General features: G+C 47.1%; 2 protein-coding genes and 1 long non-coding RNA gene across 4 annotated transcripts in view; all 3 read left to right on the top strand.

The window, feature by feature from the left end:
- The window catches only part of LOC149348074 (uncharacterized), a 62896-nt gene extending 60416 nt beyond the window's left edge, over nt 1–2480 (top strand). The window contains exon 12 of the mRNA XM_089541681.1: nt 2263–2480. Coding sequence (XP_089397807.1) covers nt 2263–2478 — 216 coding nt within the window. The 3' untranslated portion in view covers nt 2479–2480. The remainder of the gene's footprint in view (nt 1–2262) is intronic.
- Nucleotides 2481–10012: 7532 nt separating this feature from the next.
- Nucleotides 10013–10838, top strand: LOC149348073 (uncharacterized). Its single transcript, XR_016292228.1, has 2 exons — nt 10013–10079; nt 10695–10838. It is a non-coding gene; the product is annotated as an uncharacterized LOC149348073 (long non-coding RNA).
- A 3309-nt stretch (nt 10839–14147) lies between these two features.
- On the top strand, nt 14148–21131 carry LOC149348072 (uncharacterized). 2 transcript variants are annotated; one of them, XM_089585731.1, is made up of 4 exons: nt 14148–14958; nt 15592–15856; nt 17711–17785; nt 20197–21131. In XM_089585731.1, the coding sequence occupies exons 1-4, from the start codon at nt 14514–14516 to the stop codon at nt 20348–20350; spliced, it is 939 nt and encodes a 312-aa protein (XP_089441857.1). In that variant the 5' UTR covers nt 14148–14513; the 3' UTR covers nt 20351–21131. The 2 variants fall into 2 exon arrangements, with proteins under 2 accessions (XP_089441857.1, XP_089441858.1); XM_089585732.1 differs by lacking the exons at nt 17711–17785; nt 20197–21131 and adding an exon at nt 17377–17558 and having other exon boundaries at nt 14160–14958.
- The last annotated feature ends 1315 nt before the right edge of the window (nt 21132–22446 follow it).

The following is a 22446-nucleotide window of genomic DNA, read 5'->3' as shown; positions in this document are numbered from 1 at the left end:
TTCTAATCTTTGCTACAAAATGAAAGGGCAGAAGTATACGCAAGTCAGTAACTAAGACGCATAACCCATGTGCCAGAAGTATTCCTGGCAGGCGGCACTGCGGTAGTAGCAAACTTTGGTCTTGGAAGTATTTTTCCAAGTAGCACGTCATTGAGCAAGACACAGAACTTCGCCAGAATTGGGCGTGACCTTTTGCCCTCGTTAACACACTGTATGGACTGACACAGTGGCTTAGCAAGGATATTTATTTCAAGCAGGGGAAGGGGGGGTCCGAGGAAATGGCTGCGCCGGGAGGCATCGGCGGGATATCAAACAAAAACATAAAAATTAGAGATGAAAGAAAAAAAAAGTGGGAAAACTGTAAAAAGGCTCCACGGTGCATGCTTTTTGATAGATGAAAAGAGCCACAGACAAGGAGAAAACATGTACACGTACAGCCTTTTTCAAAAGCTAAGAGCCCAAGGGGTGTGGCTCATGATGCATTCTCAGCGCTCCAGATCTACTGAGTGCGAGATTTCTAATCCTGCACCTTCCAGTGGGTAGAATTTCTACGAATGCTACAGAAGCCTCAGCTTAGAAGCATACTTCCGGGGCTCTAAGCAGTTGACACAGGGCGAAGCACGCTTACGACTACTTATTGCAGCAAGAAAGCTAACAAGGAAGAAGAAGCACACGGCCGCAAAAATGGGGAACATGTCCTCCACATAGCGTGACTCGTTTTGGCAGGTTAAACCCAACCGACTGATCGACAAACTAAAACATGAGGTGTCAGACAGTTAACTCCGGACTCTGTGAGAGTAACGAAGGCCTTATTTTAATGCTTATGAGATATGATAGGCAGGTTGCTATGAAGGCAGGAACTTTTTTTCATCGCATTCTCTGCAGCCTGACAAAGGTACCGTGATGTGCGGCCACGCCTGCGCTTACCGCGCGAAGTTCGTCATGTAAATTCTTGTCATGTTGGTCGGCCTTTAAAGCCTGGCCCATGTGGGGCATTTTTCGCATGTGAAAATGTGACGTATGCGAAACGCGCGTGGTCGCCGATGTTGCGCTATCATGGCGCCTCTAGCAGGGATTAATAGTGTCCGGTTATGGCCGCGTCACATACGAACGATACAATGGGCAGTATCTTGCTATGCCGCCCACGCGGCCAAATTCATTCTTCATAGGTCAGTATGCTGCTGGTGCTTATTCTTCAGGCCAGAGCAGTCACACACGAAGCGACCTATCGTCAGGTTCTCTTCACATCTGCAGGCGAAGGATCCTAATGATGGGGATGTTTCGTGGTCTGCGCGAGGTCCCAATATGTTAACAGGGTGGCGCCAGCGGGCGAGTGACCGGAAGCCCGCGAATGTCTCCAGCTTGGGTAGAACGACAAAGAGCAGTTACTTTTTGGCAGCCAGCTTCGTGACGAACACTGCTGTTCGAAATTCATCGTTTCTTCGACGGAAAATTGTTCCATTGGCCCAGATAATGACGTAAAAATTGACCGGTTGTGTGGATCGACAGCTGGGGAGGTGCGAAATGCCGATGCCGAGTGTGTAGTTACTCTTGATACTGGTGCATGCCGTCTGATGAGTGTATGTGTACCACTACACGCATTAGCAACACTTGTTAAGTTCAAGCGCTTTGCGGCGTTATCATGTTCAGAGCGATCTAGGTTTGAAAATCTCACAATCAATGCGGCGCATTGCATGACGTCATTCTTGACATCACTGTTTTGTAGTCAATCAGGGAACACGTTATGACATCCTTCGTGACGTCACTGCACTCTGCCCAATCAGCGCAGAACGTTTTTATAAAGTCATTTGTGAAGTACTCTGGCCAATCATGCAGTGCGTTGTGCCTGGGGTGTTACGCCACAGATATCAACCCCGCATAAACCTGGAACGTGGCATGTAAAATGCTGTTAACCTCATATCTTTAGACATCTCGCTGTGGGAGATGCCCGTAGCTACCAACGCCTGCTCACGGTACAGAAAACGTTCAGGGCAGAACGCTGCAACAACCTTTCCACACAGCCTAAAAACCCGCTTTCTTTTTGAGGGTGATGATTTTTATTCCAGCAATGGACTGGCTAATATTAAGGTGCCCCGCATTAGCAAAAAACCATCAAGGCGCTTTCGAAATGTGAGAGTATGTGATGCACCTGGGAACTCTCATTGTCAAACGTATTGAACTCAACCTACAGTTTGCTTCTTTCTGGTTACTTTTTCAGTCTGAAACAGCTAGCTTTTGAAAGGGTAACTGTGCTCTTTGCAGCTGTGCAGCATCAAAAGGAACAGCACCGACATCCATTACAGCTTGGCCATGTACCACATGGACGACGAGGACCATGGCAACGAATGCGCCTACGACAACTGGTTCGGCGCCTACAGCCGGGCGCAGATGGTGCGCATGCTGAACAACTTCTTCTGGGAAGGATTCCGTACTCCGGAAGATGAGGCCCTCTGCCTCGTCCTCGGCGAAGAGTATTAAGGTCTGGCGGCACTTGCCTGTGAACTCGTAGCTGTGCAGTCGACAACATGCTGTCCTCATATCCAGTTTTATCCACGCATGTTTTTTTACTGCAACATTAAAAAAATATTCTGCGCTCCTTTTTCTTTCTTGTAAATTACTGCGAACCTTTCATCAGCAGCTGCAGAACTGGGTGGTTCCATGACTTTGTATCTGGTTGTGCGTGGAGATGAGGCTTCCTTGATCGAGTGAGCTTCAACTGCCGCAAGCTTGAAGTTATTGCATGCTCGGCGCATAAGCCATATAGAACTCCATTCTTTGCGCCTTTCTTATCTCCGTACTAGAGAACTTCTATTCTGCGACAGCTTTTTTTGCTACTCTGTGAAAAGCACAGAGAATAATATAGCATTTAGCGTTTTGAACAGCACGAGGAAACGAGGAGTAAACAAGAAACATGCACACATGAAGAACTATCAAATTAATTTTTATTATAAAGCCTCCAAACCCATTGCATGCAGGCACGCAAGGCATAAACACACACACGCAAAAAAGTCAAAGGACACGCGTGCATTATCTTCATGAAGTTGCAATAGTTCCAGCTAGATGATCCTGCTGGATCAGGTGTAATGCCACCTAAGGTTTGGCAATGGGGTGTGCGATGTGGCAATGAGGTATGCTTCTGTCATCTCCCAACACAGCTAATTTCTGTGCTTGTGGACCAGGGATGTAAATCCATGAAAATTTCAGGGGGGTACATGGCTCTCAAGACCCCCCCCCCCCCCCCCCCCCCTCCCCAACATGTCCCAGATGCGGGAATAGCCAGAAGTACCCGAAAGAGCCGCCACTGTCGACGGAAGCATAGCTGACCGGAGGTGTTACAGAGGAGCAAATTGGCGAAAAGAGCAGAAAAGGCTCCTAAAAATCCCCTTGCGAAATGCCCTTCACATCCAGCTACAAACCCTGCATAATGCACCGTGTGCAGGTTAAATGTGGCACAGTGTGCCGCAATGTTTAATGGTGGATGCTTTCCACTTGAGCAGAATGGTATCTTCACCTGCATTCCTGACCTGCTAAAAGGTGACTAATTGGAGACACTTTGTATTTTTGGGAAACTTCTGCATATCCCATGCGGATGTGGTCTTTGGGGTTGCAAAATCCTCTCTTGGGATCTGGAAAGTGTTTGGCCTTTATAAAGCCACCAAGTTCCCAGTTCGTTTTAGCAGCCTTGTTTTGAAGCGAAAAGATATGGAAGCAGAAATATAAAGGGTTTTAAAAAAGCCTTGAACAGCAACTGCACCTGGCTCTGATAAGGCTAAGACTCTGCCTCCTCCGTATGGACCTAGCAAGGAGGTTCGAGATATCATTTGCAAGTGTATCCAAGATATTCTCAAATATGCTCTGCAACCTGGAAAGAATAATGAAGGATGTTGTTTGGTTGCCACGGGCAGCTGTGTACGACAACATGCCGCAAAGCTTTGTGAAGATTGGCCACGGCCGAACAACATGCATGTTTGATTGCACTAAAGTGCAACTGCAAAGTCCCAAAAAACTTCTGGTCAGAGTGCAAATACAAGGGATCAAATACTGTGAAATTCCTCGCAGTGGTACCTCCCAATGGCCTTATCATGAACGTTTCTGACGTGTACGGTGGCAGGGCCACGGACAAGCACATAGAACATGTGGCATTGAGGAGTACCTTCTTCCAGGTGATCACATTTTGGCAGATAGAGACTTCAAGCTTGAACCTCACCTGGCAGCACAAGGTATAAACATGAGTACACTGGCCTTCACCAGAGGTGAGTGTTTTTTACTACAGTACAACACGGCTGTTATTCTTTCAGAGTACTCAAAAACATTCTCTTCACTTTCAGGAAAGACAACTCTCAGAAGAGGATGTAACAGCATCGATGCGAGAGGGCTATCGGCGCAGGAATCACGCCACCAACCACGCGGCGGTGATGGGCGTGCCCTGCTTGGGCCGTTTCGTTTCTGCTATGTTGAAACAGTGAACGATAATCTCACAGGTATCATTATGGAGTGCGCCGTAGAAGTAGGCGGCAGGATAGTTCAACAGGATACCGGCAAACTATCCCAGGAGACTAAATATCCGATTAAGAGACGCCAAAGCATGAGGATGTCTAACTCTACAGACAGAACTAGTAGAGCTGTCAAAGTTAATAAATAAGCTCAAGGTAGCCCACATAAGGAAGTTTAACATGCATGAAATCAAGCATGCACTAAAGAGCGGAGGTAGCCTAAAAGCACTGAAGAGAAAACTAGGCGTAGGTAAAAACCAGATGTATGTGCTAAGAGACAAAGGGGACAATGTCATTAGCAATATGGATAAGATAGTTAAGGTACCCGAAGAGTTCTACACAAATCTATACAGTAGCGAATGTAATCAGAATGTTACTGAGAGGCAGTAGAGCACAGCAATGGGACATCCCGCCAGTAACGGAGGAAGTAAACAAAGCCTTAGGAGCAATGCAAAGGGGGAAAGCAGCTGGTGAGGATCAGGTAACAGCAGATTTGTTGAAGGACGGAGGAGAGATTGTGCTATAAAAACTAGCCACCCTGTATACACAATGCCTTTTGACCTCTAGTGTACCAAGTGCTTGGAAGAATGCTAACATTTTCTTAATAAGAAAGGAAATGTCGAGGACTTGAAAAATTATAGACCGATCAGCGTACTGTTCGTTGCCTACAAGGTAATCGCTTATAGGGTCAGGACAACCTTAGGCTTCAATCAACCAAATGATCACGCAGGCTTTCGTAAAGGATACTCGACAATAGACCATATCACGCTATCAATCAGGTTATAGAGAAATGTGCTGAATATAACCAACCCTTATATATAGCCTTCATTGATTACGAGAAAGCATTTGACTCAGTGGAAACCTCAGCTGTCATGCGGGCATTGCGGAATCAGGGCGTAGAAGAGTGTTATGTGAAAATATTGGAAGATTTTTGTAACGATTGCACAGCTACCATAGTCCTCCATAAAGTCAGCAATAAAATTCTAATAACGAAAGGTGTCAGGCAGGGGGACACGATCTCGCCAATGCTATTCACCGCCTGTTTACAGGAGATATTCCGGGACCTGAAATGGGAACAGTTGGGGATAAGAGTTGAGTGAGAATACCTGAGTAATCTGCGATTTGCTGATGACATTGCCTTGCTAAGTCACTCAGGACATGAACTGCAAAGCATGATCAATGAGTTAGACAGGCAGAGCAAAATAAGTGGGGCTAAAAATTAACATGCAGAAAACCAAAGTAATGTTCAACAGCCTAGCAAAAGCCAAAGGGCGTCGGAAGCGTTCTAGAATTATGCGACGCCAGCCGGACACGTATGCATCCCGACTATAGCGGCTGTGAGTCGGGCGCGCCCATTACGTAGCGTACTTAAAGGGACTATGAAATAGATTTATCGAGATTACGTAAAGATAGGCATTCCATCACTCGTCACCCCAGCGCAAGAATTTTTGAGCTAGCATCAATAACAACGAAGTTAGAGACGATTAAAAATCACGCTCCTCCTCTCCCCCCTCAACTCGTACGCGCGGGGCACCATAAAAAAAATAAAGAAAACAGCTCCGGGACTGGGCACCGCCCATGAATACGTCATTTGCTGACGTTCGGTTTACGACTTCCAGTTGTCGCACTCCCGAGGAGCAGCGTGCGTCGGCAGCGTCTCTCCGGTCTCTGCGCTTTCTTGGCTCCCGAACTCGCGACAGAAAGAGGCGGCAGAGGTAAATTGAAAACATATGCGCGAAAGCAATGCCCTGGATCGCGCTTGCCCGAGGGGGTCGCGCGGCGGCTCGAGCAGACGATTTTCACCGCTAGCGGAAGTGTGCCCGTGGCGTCGTAGCTGCCGCGGCTCGAGCGAATGACAGCGTGTGGTGGCCTGCAGACGTCATGGGACTAGTGACGTCTGTTTTCCCGATTTTGGTTCCAAAATGGCCCCCTACGAAGACACCAAACGGCCCGCGAATTTTAAAAAACCCGATTTTTAAAAATTCATAATAAATTGCCGGCTCAGTTCCGAAGACTCATACTTGGTGTCAGTGCTTCTGAGCATCACTTCTAACATTTACAAGCGGCTTTTAATTCTTTGCATGGTCCCTTTAAAGGGGACGGAGAGAGCGCGCGCGCCCAACGCGGTATCTGAGGCTCAAGTGAGACGCAAATGGTTTCCATGTGTTAATGGCCTGTTGTTACGCTCAAATGGCTATTCACACTCGGATGTGATGAGCCCAAAGTAGAGGCGGAAGCATTGGAAATCGCACGGCACACGAATGCACAGGCGTACGAACCTCCAAAGCTTGGACCCAAAGCTGCGTGTGTATTATATTGCCGCGCAACTGCATAACGATAGCACGAACTGCTCAACGGCGCCTGCCTCTTGAATGTAAGTACCTACGCGCTGGGGTGCACATCCATGAATTTGTGCGCAACGTTGCGTCGTCTAATGTATGTACAGAAGCGGCTGGCGCTATCATAAAAGCACCTGCACTGCGCCCAAACCGGTATCACCCCATGCTGGCGCGGCTGCTAAGTCTGAGTACACAACGGCCACCACCTTAAAGCGGTGACATGTAACCTGTCACCGCTGCTCCCGTTCAAGACGATATCGAAAAGATATCGTAGCGCGACTTAATAAAGCAAGAGACGCTCAGGCGCCCATGGGCGATCGTCCGTTGTTGCATCATACCAGAGTGCACGGGGCTAAAACCGTTAAGAAGTAAGCATCCCTAATACATTTCCCAAGTTTATTTACCGCCGAATCACAATTGGTGGATCGGTCGGTCGGTTCGCGTCGCGCGGTCAGCAGCAGTTGGTGCGGTCGGTTCGGTGTTCCGTCTGTGCTTTGATCGTTGGCTGAAGTTTTCGTGCTCATCCGAATGTCGCCTATAGTGTTTCAGTATGCTTTTGCCTTCAGTGCTGTGAACATTTTGATTTCGCGCAATTTTTGGACGTGAGCAAGCAGTGGACGAATGATCTGACTTCTGTGTCGCCGGTTAGTGATAATTATAATGTTATTGACATGCACTTTGGTGCATCGAACAGGCCACTGCGGAAATGACGGCCTTTCAAAGAGGAGAAATACATTCGCCGCATTTAATGTTGCCTTCTTCAGCACTTGTCCGAGGGCGAGCTGCTGATACTGAGATAGCGGGCGACAGCCCCGACGCGGCTAGCGTTTTTGTGTTTGAAGATCGATGGGTTGAAAGCCCGATCAGAGCAAAGGCCTAGTCAAGCGTGCTCGTTGTTTGATGGTAACAAGGCTTTGCCAGAGTGTTGATGATGCGCACACGATCTCACAACGTGATACAGCGCTGTGGAGGTGCCAAGGCGCTTACCTCAGTGAGCGCTGGAACTGCCTTGGACGTCCTGTGGATGTCTAGGACGTCTATGGGACGTCCAAAAGAGATCCAGTGCCCATTGGGTACTAACCGGCGTATTCGTCTTGCTCGCGAGCGCACGAGAGTTACGTTGAGGAAGCCGTCGCCTCGCACTTGCATAGTTCACTGCACTACGATGGTCTGAAATGGGCACAATCCACTGCAGCAAAAGATGCCGAGACGACTGCTTTCGCAGGGAAGTTGCTCCTAAGCGGAAGGTACCCGGCGTTCTGGAGACATCGACGTCGTTTCGGCGAACGTACAGCTGCCCCAAAAGTAATACGGAGCATGCGAGCGGTGGCAGAAATGGAAAAAAACTGCATGCCAGCGCGCTCTATCAGCAGATGCGCGGCAAAGAACTAAAGGGCGTCGGCACATATCCGGCTGACCAATCTCGATAACTTGATGCTCGTCTTATCGCCTCAAAGAGCGAAGCTGCGTAGCTACCATCCCTGCCCGCCAGGGGCGCTTTCAATACCTCATGGTTTGCTGTTCGTCCGGGCCGTGAAGAAATGTTTGCCATCGGCACCGTGTGCCTTACGCTTTGTCAGGTCCTACGTTATCTTTGTGGAGCAGCCGAAGTTTGTGCTACACATGGCGGCGAGTTTGTGCGCTGACGAGTATAAGCACTCGAGGAACGTTTTGGCAAATGCGGTGACAACTTTGCTTCGCTCTAGGGAACGCATGACAAACAAAAAAACAAAAACAGTAGCAGGCATGTGCTGTCTTTGATAAAAATAGGTGCTCAACGGCATAGCAAGTGGGCTAATAATTCAAGACCATTTTCTTCCACACAAATTCACTTTCTTACACTGGACAACTTTCGAGAGCAACCCGGATACGTCGACTCATTATGCGTGTCCCTTCATCGCCGCATGGTCGCTGTCATTAACGTGAGCGGGAGCTTCACCCGTCATTAAACTTTGAGTTTGCATGAAAAGTGCCTTTGGAAGTTGTTTTTCTTAATCGCCTCCACCCTGTTGCCCTTTTCTCCTTTGCACGCTTGCAAAATAGAGCCAGCCGATAGGGGACGACTAAATGAGAGACAAGCTCGTTTTTTGTTTGTCTTTTATCCTCCATTCTAAGAAAGCAAATTTGTGCCAACGGAAGTGATCTTTAATTAGTTCAGTTGCGCACAAACTCGACGAACACATCATGAGCTTGTTCATCACGATAAAAGCAGCGCGAACTTCATGACGAACGCAGAAAGGGAAGACGATCAGAGTGAGACGTCCCAAGCAACCACAGATATCTGTCGGACGTACGAGCTAGATCCGAACGTCCTTTGCCGAGATCGGACGTCCATCGGACGTACGAACACAATCCGACTTCAGATATCCGTATTCGTACATCCGCTGGACGTATGGACAGTGTCCACTTTTGTATATCCGCATGAGAGACGAGGTGGACGTCCGAAGGATGTAAGGTCAAGTATATTGCTAGGCCATGAGTAAGGACGTTTTTTATTTCACAGAAAATTCGAGTCTTTCGTGTATGTATACTGTTTTATTTGCATCAGTTGGAGGGTTTGACGCGAAGACGTTTGGAAATTGGTACGATACCACTCCTACCTGCAGTGCAAGAGCCGCCAACGAGCTAAATTTATCTAAGAGGAGAAGCAGGTGTTGCAGAATTTTGCAAGAACTCAATAACTAGTTTTATATTTATAAAACTCCAAGTTAGAGGAGTTACGCGACATGTCCACTGTTTTGCTAGCTAAACTTGCCATTGAAACCATTCGTAAGCATCAAAACTCCCGTGCATTCTGCTATCACCATCATCATAGATGTCAGTTCGCGGTCAGACCAATCCAATCCATCAGTACGGCTCCGTAGCGCTGTTATTGATATGTCGCGTAGTGTTGTCGCGCAGATCTTTATAGCTCTATTATTATAAAATGTGGCTTTGTTCGGTCTGTGGACGAAAGTTGTATGTAACTTAAGCAATTCGAAAGATACGGGAAGCGCCTGAAGCCAAGGGCGTCCGCAGAACTTTTTCCAGGGGGGTGCACCCGATGTCTGGGGATGGGGGAAGCGGTAGGTTTGTAGTTGTTTTCTACTAGGGCATAAATAATATCCGTAATTCCAAGGGGGGGCAACCGCCCCCCCTTGCCCCCCCTTCCGGACGCCCATGCGAAGCTCTTCTGGAACACCGGAATCCCGTACTGCGTCGACCTTGGTGTAAAGAAGGCTTAGTGCACTTGTGATTGCCTACGAAGGTATGTATCCAGTACACTTCTTGGAACTGCTTCTAGGACAATGCAGCATGCTCATATAACATTCGTTCACAGGACAGTGGGAGCAGTAAGCGCGAGGAGATGGCTTCCCCAAGTGTGTGCTGTTCTCACACTTTCGGGAGCCTACATCACACAGCTGCGGGAGCCCTCAACTCGCGCGGCTAATTCCCACTCCTCGTCAAAGTTGCGGGACGGAGTGTTTTCGCATCTTGTTAATTTTTAAGGCATCACTATGTTCACTGTGCCTATATAAATAGTGACAACGCGCGAAAGGCAGACCATAGGAAGCACGTGAGGTCGCAGTGGTTCGCAACGGAAGCTTTGCGGCTTTCTGTGCACAGTCGCGTACAGTGCTGCGCAGGTTAGTGCCCTAAGGCCCATGAAAATAAATAAAGAACAGATACATTGTCAAATATGGTGTGGAAAAGTGAGAGCTGTTATTGCCTTATACTTATTGAGGTGTTTGTTAGTGCATTGTGTGTTATACTTGCAGCGTTAAACACTTCTATTAATTGGTTCCAATGTTTTTACTTGGGCTACTGCATTGTGCCATTTGTTTCACATGACTGATGTTTGCCGCGTTCTTTTTTATTTCAGAAATCCTGTGGGTGGGAAGATCACGGATGTGTGTCCCAAGCTTGCCACATTTGAAGAGTCACATTTAAGAAATTTTCCGAATGTAACCCATTGCTCTGCTGATGTATCATCAACCACAATAAAATATGCGTGCTGTGCATCAAATTGTTTTTGGTTTTATTGCATTGCGCGGAGTGAAAAAAGCACGCATGCACCATATACGCGAATATTCGAGAAAGATCTGCCAATTGACGTACTCAACTGGACGTCCGTCGGCGGGCGAACCGTATACCTTTGGCCACCTTTCGGACGGCCGACGGACGTCTACCGGCTGTTTGCGGATGTTCAGCGGACGTACAGAACATCCGAAATAGACCTCTGTCGGCCGTCCGAAGGATATCGGTGGTTGCTTGGGGTTCCATGGTTATATCAGCTTCTGTGTCTCGTCTTCCCTTCTTGTGTCCTTTGTGAAGTTTGCTTAGTTTTGCACTATCACAAACTCGCCCCGAAGCGAAGAGCGAACCACGGCGGTCTCGCAGGCTGAAAATGGTGGCATTCCTGAAAAAGCAAAAAGTGCAACCTGCCGAACACCACTTTCTACACGGCGAAGACAAGCAACAAACGCTTGCATGATGTATTTAAAGTGCCCCTGGCGAGCACTGATGGTTGCAGCGCAACTTCGCTCGTGGCGGCGATAACGCGAGCATCAAGTTATCGAGATGGGTCAGCCGGATGTGCCGACGCCCCTCCGCTCTTTGCCGCGCATCTGCTGATAGAGCGCGCTGGCATGCAGTTTTTTCCATTTCGGCCACCGCTCGCGTGCTCCGTATTACTTTTGGGGCACCTGTACACTGTTGGCCGCGGCCGTGCGCTCTCCTCGAGGCCGGCCGTGCCACGGCGCGCGCACATCCCGCAGGCATACTACATTCATTTTACCTTTCACCCTGTCTTTTAGGCTCCCTTCTATCCGCATGCGGCAAAGAAAGAACGGTGCGAACGAGCCAGGGACGGCGAAAAGGCAAAGACGCGCACACAAACACTCAATCTTTGCCTCTTCACTGTCCGCGTCTCGTTCGCGCAGTTCTTCGCGTTTATATGAACGAACTAGCTCGACAAGTTCTACTGAAGTTATAATAATCCACGGGGAGTAGTTGACAGACCCGTTTCCGCTTATTCTTTTGTGCAGCCACTTCTGCTACACTAGCAAATGGACAACAGAGGTCGCATCCCGCGTTTCACGCTACAGCTTCTTAGAAAACAGAGTGCAAGAAAGAAGAAATTGAGCTTGCGCCTGTCACAAAGTGGTCGCTGTAGACACGCGAGTTTACTGCCTCGCAGCTCCATCAACATTCACATGGCACACTGCCTGCACCCGCTTGCCCTTTTGCTGCATGCAGTGATGCCACTGGGAAGTTAAAAAAATCTTACATTTCCTGGTTTTTTGCTAAAATTAAAACATCCAATGGCGGCGCATTGCTGAGGCATCTCGCCAGTGATTTCAGCAGGAACGCAAAGCGCAGAGTTGTGCCGACCGAGCGGCGCAACCAACTGGCCGACGAACCACCAAAAAAACATGGCGGTCGCGCGCTTCCCGCAATGCACTGCGTGCGCATGCGCAGAGGGCCACCATGAAAAAGGTCCAAGCAAGCATGGAGAACTAGTGAAAGGAGTACATGTTGAAGTAGAATGTACTAGTTGAAGCGTGCGCGCTTCTCCGCTTCTCCGAGAAAGAGGGGAGGGGGCGCATGGTTGCCTTTGTGCATCTAAACTTACGCCATACACAGCGAAACTCGGATCAGCTTCCATGAAACCTCGCGGCAGCTATGATAAACGCACGCGTGTTCTTGTCACAGAGTTAATATGTTCTTGTAATGAACACGATTGAGGTATGCGCGCGCCGACTTGCATGTAAGCAGTTGTTGCAACAACGTGCATCATGCTGCATGCACTTGTTTACTTTTTAATAACCGGCTTCGGGTGCTGCGCCGGTGGCGGGTCCGTCGAGAGAGCATGGTGGTCGAGAGATGCAAGGTGCCGGTCCCCACCATGTCCACTCCGTCGCCACTTTCCCGGGTGACCGTTCATGTTCAATCAGAGTAGGGCCCCTGGGGAGCACATTTCTCATCGACCAGTGGAATAATTTGAGTATCTTCGTCGTTTGTCGCAAAGTGCAAGCTGTCGTCTGCTTCCATGGTGGCTACAGCTGCAAGCACCGACCACTGAAGAGGTGCACAGTTCTCCTGAACTATGTTTCCTGAGCTCAGGGTTGCCGTTGGTGGCTACTTTGCGCCAAATTGGCTACTTTTCAGCCTGTATGGTGATGAAAATTTCAGGTTGGCTCCCTGGCTCCTTCCTCGCTACTTTGAACTGTTATTTGGGCGCATTTACTGGAATTTTTGTAAAATCGCAGCATCCCCGCCGGCAGGGCCGGTGCCCATCGAGGCACTGCTGCACACGGCTAGGATATAGGGAGCTTACATGCGCGCCCGGCGCGACTCTAAGAAAGGTGACATCCACAGGGAGATTTTACTAGACCAAGGAGCCGTGAGAAAGCGCCGATTCCAGCGACACAACTCCTGCAGCGTCTTCGAAATGCCTCCTTTGTACTTCGGATGCTGCATGTAACCAATCCAGATGATAAAGAAAACGCGAAAAGGCGTGAAGGAATACTAAAGCTACCACTGCATTTTTTTTTATGTTCCTCCATCGAGCAAAAGTCAGAAATGCGGCAGCTGCAAACAATCAGCGCGAACTTGATCACACATCAGATTTAAGTAACTTATGTCACGCAGCGGCCAGATAGCACAAATACACTTGCAGCGAGTGCCCTTTTTCAACACCTGGCGCAATAAGGCGCGAAAATTTGTTCACTTTGAGTTTCCAGCTATGATGCTGAGCGCATGTTCTCCTGTGTTAACTTGGTAAAAAAAGAGATGCGCAACTAATTGAAGCTCAACTGCCTAATGGCGATTCCTCGAATCAAGTTCGATCTACGGCTTCAAGGTTGAAATGAATATACAGTAGTTCTAGGCTAAAACACCTTCAATGGACGGACGTTGGCTAGAACGTGAAAATCACACTATCTATATGCACTCAGCATTTAATAATTAATTTATTTAATCGTAACATACCTGCCCCTTGAAGACCAAGCAACAGGGCCAATGTTTTGTGCTTTTTATTCTGTTCTTCGCGTTGATTCAAAATGCTAACGTTTATTGCTCTTCGGTAACAGGTGAATTCTTAACATCGCTTCTATTCTATCAAATTTGGCGCCAAGATTGAATGGCATGGCTACTTTCGGCTACTTTCAGCTCAGGTTCTGGCTCCTTTAAAAAAATTCTCAACGGCAACCCTGCCTGAGCCAGACGTGCAATGGCACAACCAACGTTAATGGAACTAAACTTAGCACAACGTCTGCATTTTCTTAGCGGCGTTACAAGCAAACGGCGAATACTTGCACCGCCGGAACTATAGAATAGCCGGAACGAATGGCGAAGTGCAGCGCCACGAGAACCAGTTCACGTAGAGCATGTGGATCGAACAGGCCTGAGCGTTGGCGGAGAAATTTTCTTCATTTTATCATTTTAATTTATTCTAGGTCATTATTACTTTCGGTGAGCGTTGAAAAATCTGGCTCAGGCACCGTTTACGTCAGGGCCCGGGCCTGCCCGAGCCGAGCCGCAAACAAGCCAAAGCGCCTTTTGCGATAGTTGTGTTTAGTTTAGAGAGCACTGTGCCTATTGTGTTTGCTTGAGGCTTTGGCGCTCTGTGATATACGTTGTCAAAATACGTGAACGCATGCATTGACTGTCGGGAATCGAGTGGTTCGTACGAACAACAATGCCTAACTCTTGTTGTGTGACTGGCTGTCGTTCGGGGGGCAAGAGTAACGACGAAAAGGTATCGCTGTTTCGTTTCCCTTCTGATCCCGAACGGCGCGAACAGTGGAAATGCGCCCTTTTTGGAGGGCAAGCTGGCGATGTTTCTCTCAGCTCGCCGCACGTGCGTGTTTGCGAGAAACATTTTGACCCCGTGGACATCGTACGGCACGATGAGCGCGTAGTGAATGGTGACATTGTCACCCTGTGGCGCACAAAGCCAAAGTTGAATCCCGACGCTGTGCCGAAGCCGTCAATTGTTCACCAAGGATTCTCATCCATGCCGAAAGCACCTTCTCGGCCACCAGGAAAGCGACGCCGTGTCGCATCGGATGCCTACGGAGCAGCCGACTCGGCGGATAACTCGTGCCCGAGCATCGACGACGCTACTGAAGTAGCGAACAGTGGTGAGCATCAAAATCTGCACTCATTTGAAGTGCTTCAGTAGATTGGGCAGTGAGGCTCCTGTCTCTTTTAAGCAAGCAATAATAGTTGCTTTTAGGGAGCCCGAGGCTGTGAGCTCTGCTTTAGGAACACTGGTGAGGAGTGACCAGATTGGCGATCACTTCCTAGCCTGACCGGTATCATTTCCGTATGGCAGCCTTGTATTTACCAGCGAATGGTCGCGAAGAATAAGCATTCATATTGCAGCACCTTAGGAGTGTGTACAAAGTCGGCGCGGGTTTAGGGAAGGTAGGGAGCTTGATTTCAAGGGGGTTGCAGCCCCCCCCCCCCCCCCTTCCCCCACCTCCCCTGTTGTACGTTTCTAGCAATCGCATCGCGTGCAAAAATAACTGTAAACAGAACCGCATAGTAAGGCATGTTGACAGGCTAGTTGGTTTGCATCTTGAAATTTGGCGCCTGTCCGTTGTCTCCTCGTCTCTTTTGTCCTTGTGAAATTGGCAGTGGCGGTTATCACACTGCCCAGTCTTCTAGAGCACCATTAACTAACTCATGATGTTTTTGTCACTGTATCGCAACTTGACGTTTCAACGATGGAGTCATTGTTTTGAGTGGCACCTTTCATTTTTTTTTTTCAGGTGGTGAGCGAAATACCCGCCTAACCGTCAACAAAGCCTGCCAGACTAATCCATTGCAAAACTCTGAGCTGGAGGAACTGAAGTCAGAGCTTCGCTCCACTAAGCGGAAACTTCGCCACTGCCAGCAGAAGCTCGTCAAAGTTACAGCACATGCAAATGAACTTAGCCAATTTGTGGACTGCTTTCAGAAGCTTTCGGACACGGAAAAGTTGATCCTCGACCAGTGTCTGATGAAGGCACATGCAAAGTCCACAAAAAATGCGCGGTAAGTGTAATTTTTTGGACGTGTAGCTAGCTTTCAATTCCCTTACCTACTGCCTGCATGTTATTCAAATGATTCGTTTCATTTGAGGCAGAGCATAGTTGCCTGTATACCATTAACTGCTGCATTGTGTGTCCAAATGAACTAGCTGTCTGGTATGCACGTCTGGTTAGCATGTTCAGTGGTTCAGAAACCTCCACTGCGGCACCCACGGTTGCAAACAAAAACAGATGTGTGACTGCCTGTTGCTGAACAAATCTACATACATACATTTCCTCGTAATGGTGAGTATCTTGTGCATCAAAGGAGGTTACTTTATAGCTGAGCTCTTAGGCATCCGTCTCTGCGTTTCGCGGTGTCATCGTTGTCCATTGTAACCAACAGTGGACACCCTTTAAACTGTGAAACCAATGGAGCACGAGCTTGGAAAGGAGAAAGTAAAAGCGCTACCTCCTCCCCTCCTTAGCAAGCGGCGTGTCAATGGGGGATGCAGCTGTGCATAGCAACCGTGACATCACCCGGTAGAACAAGCGCGTGCGCGCGCGTCGGCGGTGGCAGCTACATCGCCGCTCCTTCGCCAGACGTCTCGATGCAGTCGAGTGAGTGAGACGCATAGCTCCGAAGCGGCCCAGTGATTCCGCGCCAAGTGGTTCAGGGAAGCGGCAGTGGGTTGACTACAAGGCTTTTGCCAAGCACGCTTTAGAATTACTTTGGGGAAAGGAAATGCGCAGTATCTGTCTCCCACAGCTGCGAAACCAATAGAGCGGGTGCTTGGGAAGCAGAGGGTAAAATTTGTAAATTGGTTTCTCACACATCTCGGTGGACACCTGAACTGAGGGAGGGCGCATAACTGCCCTCTTGGAACAGTGGACACCTCAATCGTGCTTTAAACTATATGGGGGCGGTAGTGACAGATGTCTGCATGCTTTGGCATTGACAATGTTGTGCAAGAAATGTTGTGCCAGAAACGCTGCCACCTGCCAAGGGTGGCAGGGTGGGTGGGGACTTTAATGTAGATATAAAGACAAGCGGGAATTTCTTACCACTTATGCGGGAGAACATTGGTTCCTCTCGCTCGTAACGCCTCCCACAGCTGTGACAACCTCACGAAATACTTGCCGAGACCCCTTCCTTGAGAACCAGGCATTGGTGCAGCAAGTCGAGCATATATCCTTCTCTTTCTCCGACCGGAAAGCTTCCTTCATGATAATCAAAAACCGTTAGTGGAGTGTTTCTTGAAGAAGGAGTATGTGTGAAAAATAACAAGTTGTCTGTAATTGTACATGTCTTGCTCGAATTCTTTGCCTCAATCTATAGAAAAGCTGAAACAGCTGATGAGCTGTGCTCAAATTTCGCATTAGGAAGTAACATAATTGTCGGCAATCTTTTTTTGTTCTCTGTGCTAGAAAAAGGTAAAAGAAGCTCCAAAGAGATAATGAAAAGGTTTTGCAACAACCTGTCACCTTCCAGTTTTTGCTTGTTGATGACTGAGACAAACAGTGTGGGTAATCTATTTCTTTCAGGTGTTCTCCTGCTTGACAACAGCAGGAGGAGGCTTTCCGGCAACTTCAAAGGTTGCAACTTTGTTCTCATATTTCTTTTCTGATCATCCCTCGAGCATATTCCGACCATCTACAGTCATACAATCTGTCCTGTGGAACTGTCTATTGCCCAGTATTAAAAAATGTTCGTACAGTGTACTGCACATCTTAGAAATGCTGGTGCTGTACTGAATCTGATGATGTGTGATGACTGAACACCCAAAGAACCAGCTTTGACTGTCTTCGATAAATACATAGTCATGCCACCACCACGAACACAGATGGTAGCAGTGTTTTAAAGTGAATTCTCTTTTAGATGTGACAAGAACTCTCAAACATTGTTCAAGCAGCTGTGTGAGCCCTCTTGGGCACATATCGCACATATACACAGGTAATTTTTGGCATTTTAATTTATTTTTTTCAAATACCCACTCTAGTTTCTAAATGCATAATTTCTCACTTGGGGAAGCATGAGTTTATACAGGGTGTCCCAGCTATCTTGGACCAAGGTTTATAAAAAAATAAAGCGTTCTTCAGAACTGAAATCGCGTGGATGTTGTTGAGGTTTATCTAAAGTTACAGTACCATTTTTTCGCTCCTCCTATTTGAATAATTAGTCGAGATAAATAAATTAACTTTTTAAATATAGCTTTAAACGTTCAGGCGTCAATAGGAAAGTTGTGGAGCTCCACAAATAACGTCCAACCCAGGTACTTCTAACGAGATAGACTTAGCGTGGCCGTTTTTATTCGGGAAAAACGAAAGCCCGCGGAGTTTAAAAAATACCACGTGACAGAGCGCTCCGTGCGCCCGGATGCGCCGCGATTACAGCGCTCTCATCCGTGCTTTGTAAGAAACATCACCCGCTTCAGCCCTTTCGTGCTGCCCAAGACAGGGCTTCACGATGTGCTTGGTTCCAAGATGAGCGCCAGTGGGTTCGGGCGGGAGTTGAAAGAAAGCGCGGCTTCCATTTCTGAGGGCAATAACTGCACACTCACGTTAGCAGAATGCATGCGGAAGAACGATGACAATCTCAAGAGTTTGAATTTGGGAGCAAGATCCCAACAAACAAAGACGCATATAACAAGCCTGATAACGTAGTGTGAATTACGCTGAAAAACAGGAGCCGCGCTTTCATTCCATTGCCGCCCGTACTCACTGGCGCTTATCTTGGAACCAAGCACATCGTGAAGCCCTGTCTGGGGCAGCACGAAAGGGCCGAAGCGGGTGATGTTTCTTACAAAGCACGGATGAGAGCGCTGTAATCGCGGCGCATCTGGGTGCACGGAGCGCGCTGTCACGTGGTTTTTTTTTAAACTCCGCGGGCTTTCGTTTTTCCCGAATAAAAACGGCCACGCTAAGTCTATCTCGTTGGAAGTACCTGGGTTGGACGATATTTGCGGAGCTCCACAACCTTCCTATTGACGCCTGAACGTTTCAAGCTATATTTAAAAAGTTAATTTATTTATCTCGACTAATTATTCAAATAGGAGGAGCGAAAAAATGGTACTGTAACTTTAGATAAACCTCAATAACATCCACGCGATTTCAGTTCTGAAGAACACTGAGTTTTTTTATAAATCTTGGTCCAAGTTAGCTGGGACACCCTGTATATGTCGGTAACAGTATTGTAGGGATTAGATAATTTTTGGTTACTAATGAAAGCATATCAATAGATGCAGCTCATTTTCTGCACATGATTAAGTTCATAACATATTTTTTGCTTGTGTCACAGCTTCGACAAGGTAGACAAGCACTTCTCTATTACTGTGAAGCTTTGATATAGTACAGACAGCAGCAGTCAGGTCCCTGGGCAGTTCCAAATTGCAGGAAATGAATTTGTGGTTTGCCATGCATGCCACTGGTTATAGTTGCTGTTAGTTAAGAGAGTGAAATTAAGGGAAATGGGATCAGTTTGCTTACTAACAGTATTTTGCCTACATGAAATTCACGCCCCATTCATCTTTCAGAGATACTTCAGCATAGCAAGACATAATGTTGGAGATGGCACGCGGCTGTCTATGTAGCAATACCTGTTTATCTGGTGGCATCGGTAAAATAACCCACTCTGTCCTCTCTACTAAACTTCAGTTAACAGCCCTGAGCCACTACTCACATGGCAGGAGCTCTGAACAAGAGCTCACAGCAAATCAGGTGAACAACCTCTGACATCGTCCAACTTCTCCCAGAGCTAAAAACGGGGCTTCATGCTCACAGAGGTTTTAACCCTTTCGGGCTGCATTTATCAGTTGGATTTTCGGCCTAAATAGCATACTCCAGAAAAACAGTTTGTTGCTTTTGCAGTAGAGAACACTCATGGTGAAGGATGCTAAATTCACCTGGAAACAAGAAATTAGTGCTATGTAGAACGCACCTTGAGAAAAACTACAAATTCGCAATGTACACAATAGTGCACAAAGCGCCTTAAAAGGTTAAGGCAGGAAGGCATTCAGCATCTACATTTGTTGACCTCAGGTACCGTTATGTCCTTACTTTTCTGTCGAACACAATTATTTTTAGGCTTTTTAGTCACTTGTCGCACCCTTGTCTGTACTATAGTGTACCCTTTTCGTGCTTGCTTGTATTGCCAGATGGCCACAGTGTAACCATGTATGCTTGCTTTTCCGTTTTGCAGTGCCCTGTCAGAATTTGTGTTCACCTTCTTTTCATTGCTATGTGATCACATAGTACGTTTTTTTTGCCCTCCCACTTATGTAATACCCCGTTTGGGAGCACTTGAGGGATAATAAATTATGATGATGATGATTGTCCTATTGCTAACAAAAACTATTTAAATTTCAGGTCAGTGCCCATGAAGTGCTCTTTGATCACATGTATTTGGAACCGATCAGATGCCTGGAGGACGGTTGAGTGCATAGTCAGCCCATGTCAGGCAAGGACATTAATCCGGAGTGCCTTGAAGGGTGTGTTGATATCGCTACAACCACCACCTTGAGACCTTTACTGGCTCTGAAATGAAAGGATGCCTGCAAGGGCCATCTAACCAGGTGCTTAGCCTTCTGAAGGATTCTAGATGATCATAGAGAAAATCGTAAGTGATATGATTTAGACGGAGTTTGTGAAGAGTATCTTGTCAGCTGAACTGCTGCTCAGACTGTCAGATAACACTTACTAGGAGTTCATTTGAAATGGTCTTGTTTCTGACATGCACCCAACAGTTTTTTTCATTTGGGTAAAAAAGTAAGGTGTAATGAGTAGGTTGTTAAACTGGAACCCCTATTTTAACCTGGAGCTGAACTGAACCATAATTGTTTTATTATCTTCGAACTGAACCCAAATCAGAATGAATCAGAGGAACCATTCTGAGCCGGTTTGGAACACAGCTCAGCGCCTCTTTTTTGTACAACCCACCTCCACACAGCACATAAGAGAAAGAGGTGCTGCAGGAATAATTTCAACCACCTGGAGATCTTGAACGTGCACTGACATTGCATAGCTTGTGGGCGCCCTTTCTGCCCACGTGCTGTACGTTGTCTTCCTTTCCCTTACTGCACCCCTACCACACCTTACAACCCCTTACCGCATGTGTGACAAAAGTGTATGTGCTTTCATTCAATCTACTAGAAGACATTTTATCAGAAGCCATTGATCACAGTCGCTAATGTCATGCATCTAATGCAGGTGCAATATATTTTTGAAATGATGCTTGTGATGTCACAGCTCTAATGTCGAAAAAAATGCATATGGAGAGATAGGACTGACGTGCAGGGCGAAGTGCAGCAGAGCCATTTCGTAAGCCCCCCCCCCCTTCCACCCTTTTCCCTTCACGAGTTTGGAGTTGCCCGGGTAGTGCAAGAGGAAGACGCAGTAGTTATATTGAGGAGAGCGGGAGCCAGCCCGCCAGTCCACACGGCTGACCACTCCCATCCTGGTTGTTTGTTTTAATATGCACCTGTGTCAGTCTCATACTTCCTGATCTATCAAGAAAAGTAATCAATTTGGCTGGTCCCAGATAAACTAGAATTACGTGCTGTCTGTGTTTGTGTTGTTCTGTGCTTTCATAGGTGCAGTGTGAACTAGCGGAGTGGCCCTGGCCCTGAGCGTGGGGTCGCAGCCGCAGTTAGAAAAACCTCCAAACCGAAGGGACATCCCTAGAATAAAAGTAATTTCTTACTGTCTGCTTATTTCTAGGAACCAATGGCCACTCTCTTTTCACCGCTGCGTGATGCTATGTGTTTGGGGCTGCTTTTGGTTGAGTGTTGCCAGGCTATGTAAGGCTGACACAGGTTTTGCAACTTGGGTCAGTATAGGCTTTAAGTAATTTTATTCCAAGCTGTTCTCATCTTCGCCTCTTCTATGAATGTAGCGGAGAACACATGAGCACTTATGGACAGTTTTTTTTTTTTTTTGCCCTTGAAGATTGATACAGTTCACAAGAGGGGAATAGTTTGAAGTTTGAAGTTTATTTTATTTTACCACAAAGCAAAAATTAATACATGAGATGTGGTGTGGAAGGTGGGAAAAAAGCTACACATTAGTAGCTTGACTAGCCCCACCTCCCAATAACTGACAGCGGACGCTTTGACAAAGGTGAGTAGCACAGATTCATGCAACAAAATATCACGACTACGAAGCTAGTTTGCAAACAATAGAGATCAAATTCAAACAACTCTATTACATAAGATATTGGAATGAACAGTGAAGTATTGGCAAGCATTATACAAAAAGTGAATACAAGTCAAGTTTAGAAAGTGCACGCAATTTCTCTGTTGTGAGGTGGTATTTATTTAAAATCTGCGGAATGCTAGACTGAACCATCTGAAATCCATAATTCGTGCGAGACCTTGGAACACGCCACAGTTCTGTGTGCCTCAAAGATATGTTACTTTTCAAATTTCCCAATGTTGTGAGAGTATGTGTGTCTTTACGTATTTCAGATTTAAGTGTTGACAGTAGCTTAAAGTCATACAGGTTTTGTAATTTCACGATTTTGAGTTTAGTGAATAATGGAGATGTGTGGGCATCATAAGGCTGCTTTGAAATCACTCGTAGAGCTTTTTTTTTGAACTATTATTAGGTTATACATTGCCT

This window comes from Amblyomma mixtum, chromosome 4, assembly GCF_055824585.1.
Source record: "Amblyomma mixtum isolate Tamu chromosome 4, ASM5582458v1, whole genome shotgun sequence".
Classification (NCBI taxonomy): domain Eukaryota; kingdom Metazoa; phylum Arthropoda; class Arachnida; order Ixodida; family Ixodidae; genus Amblyomma; species Amblyomma mixtum.
This window is presented reverse-complemented; position numbering and strand designations above follow the sequence as displayed.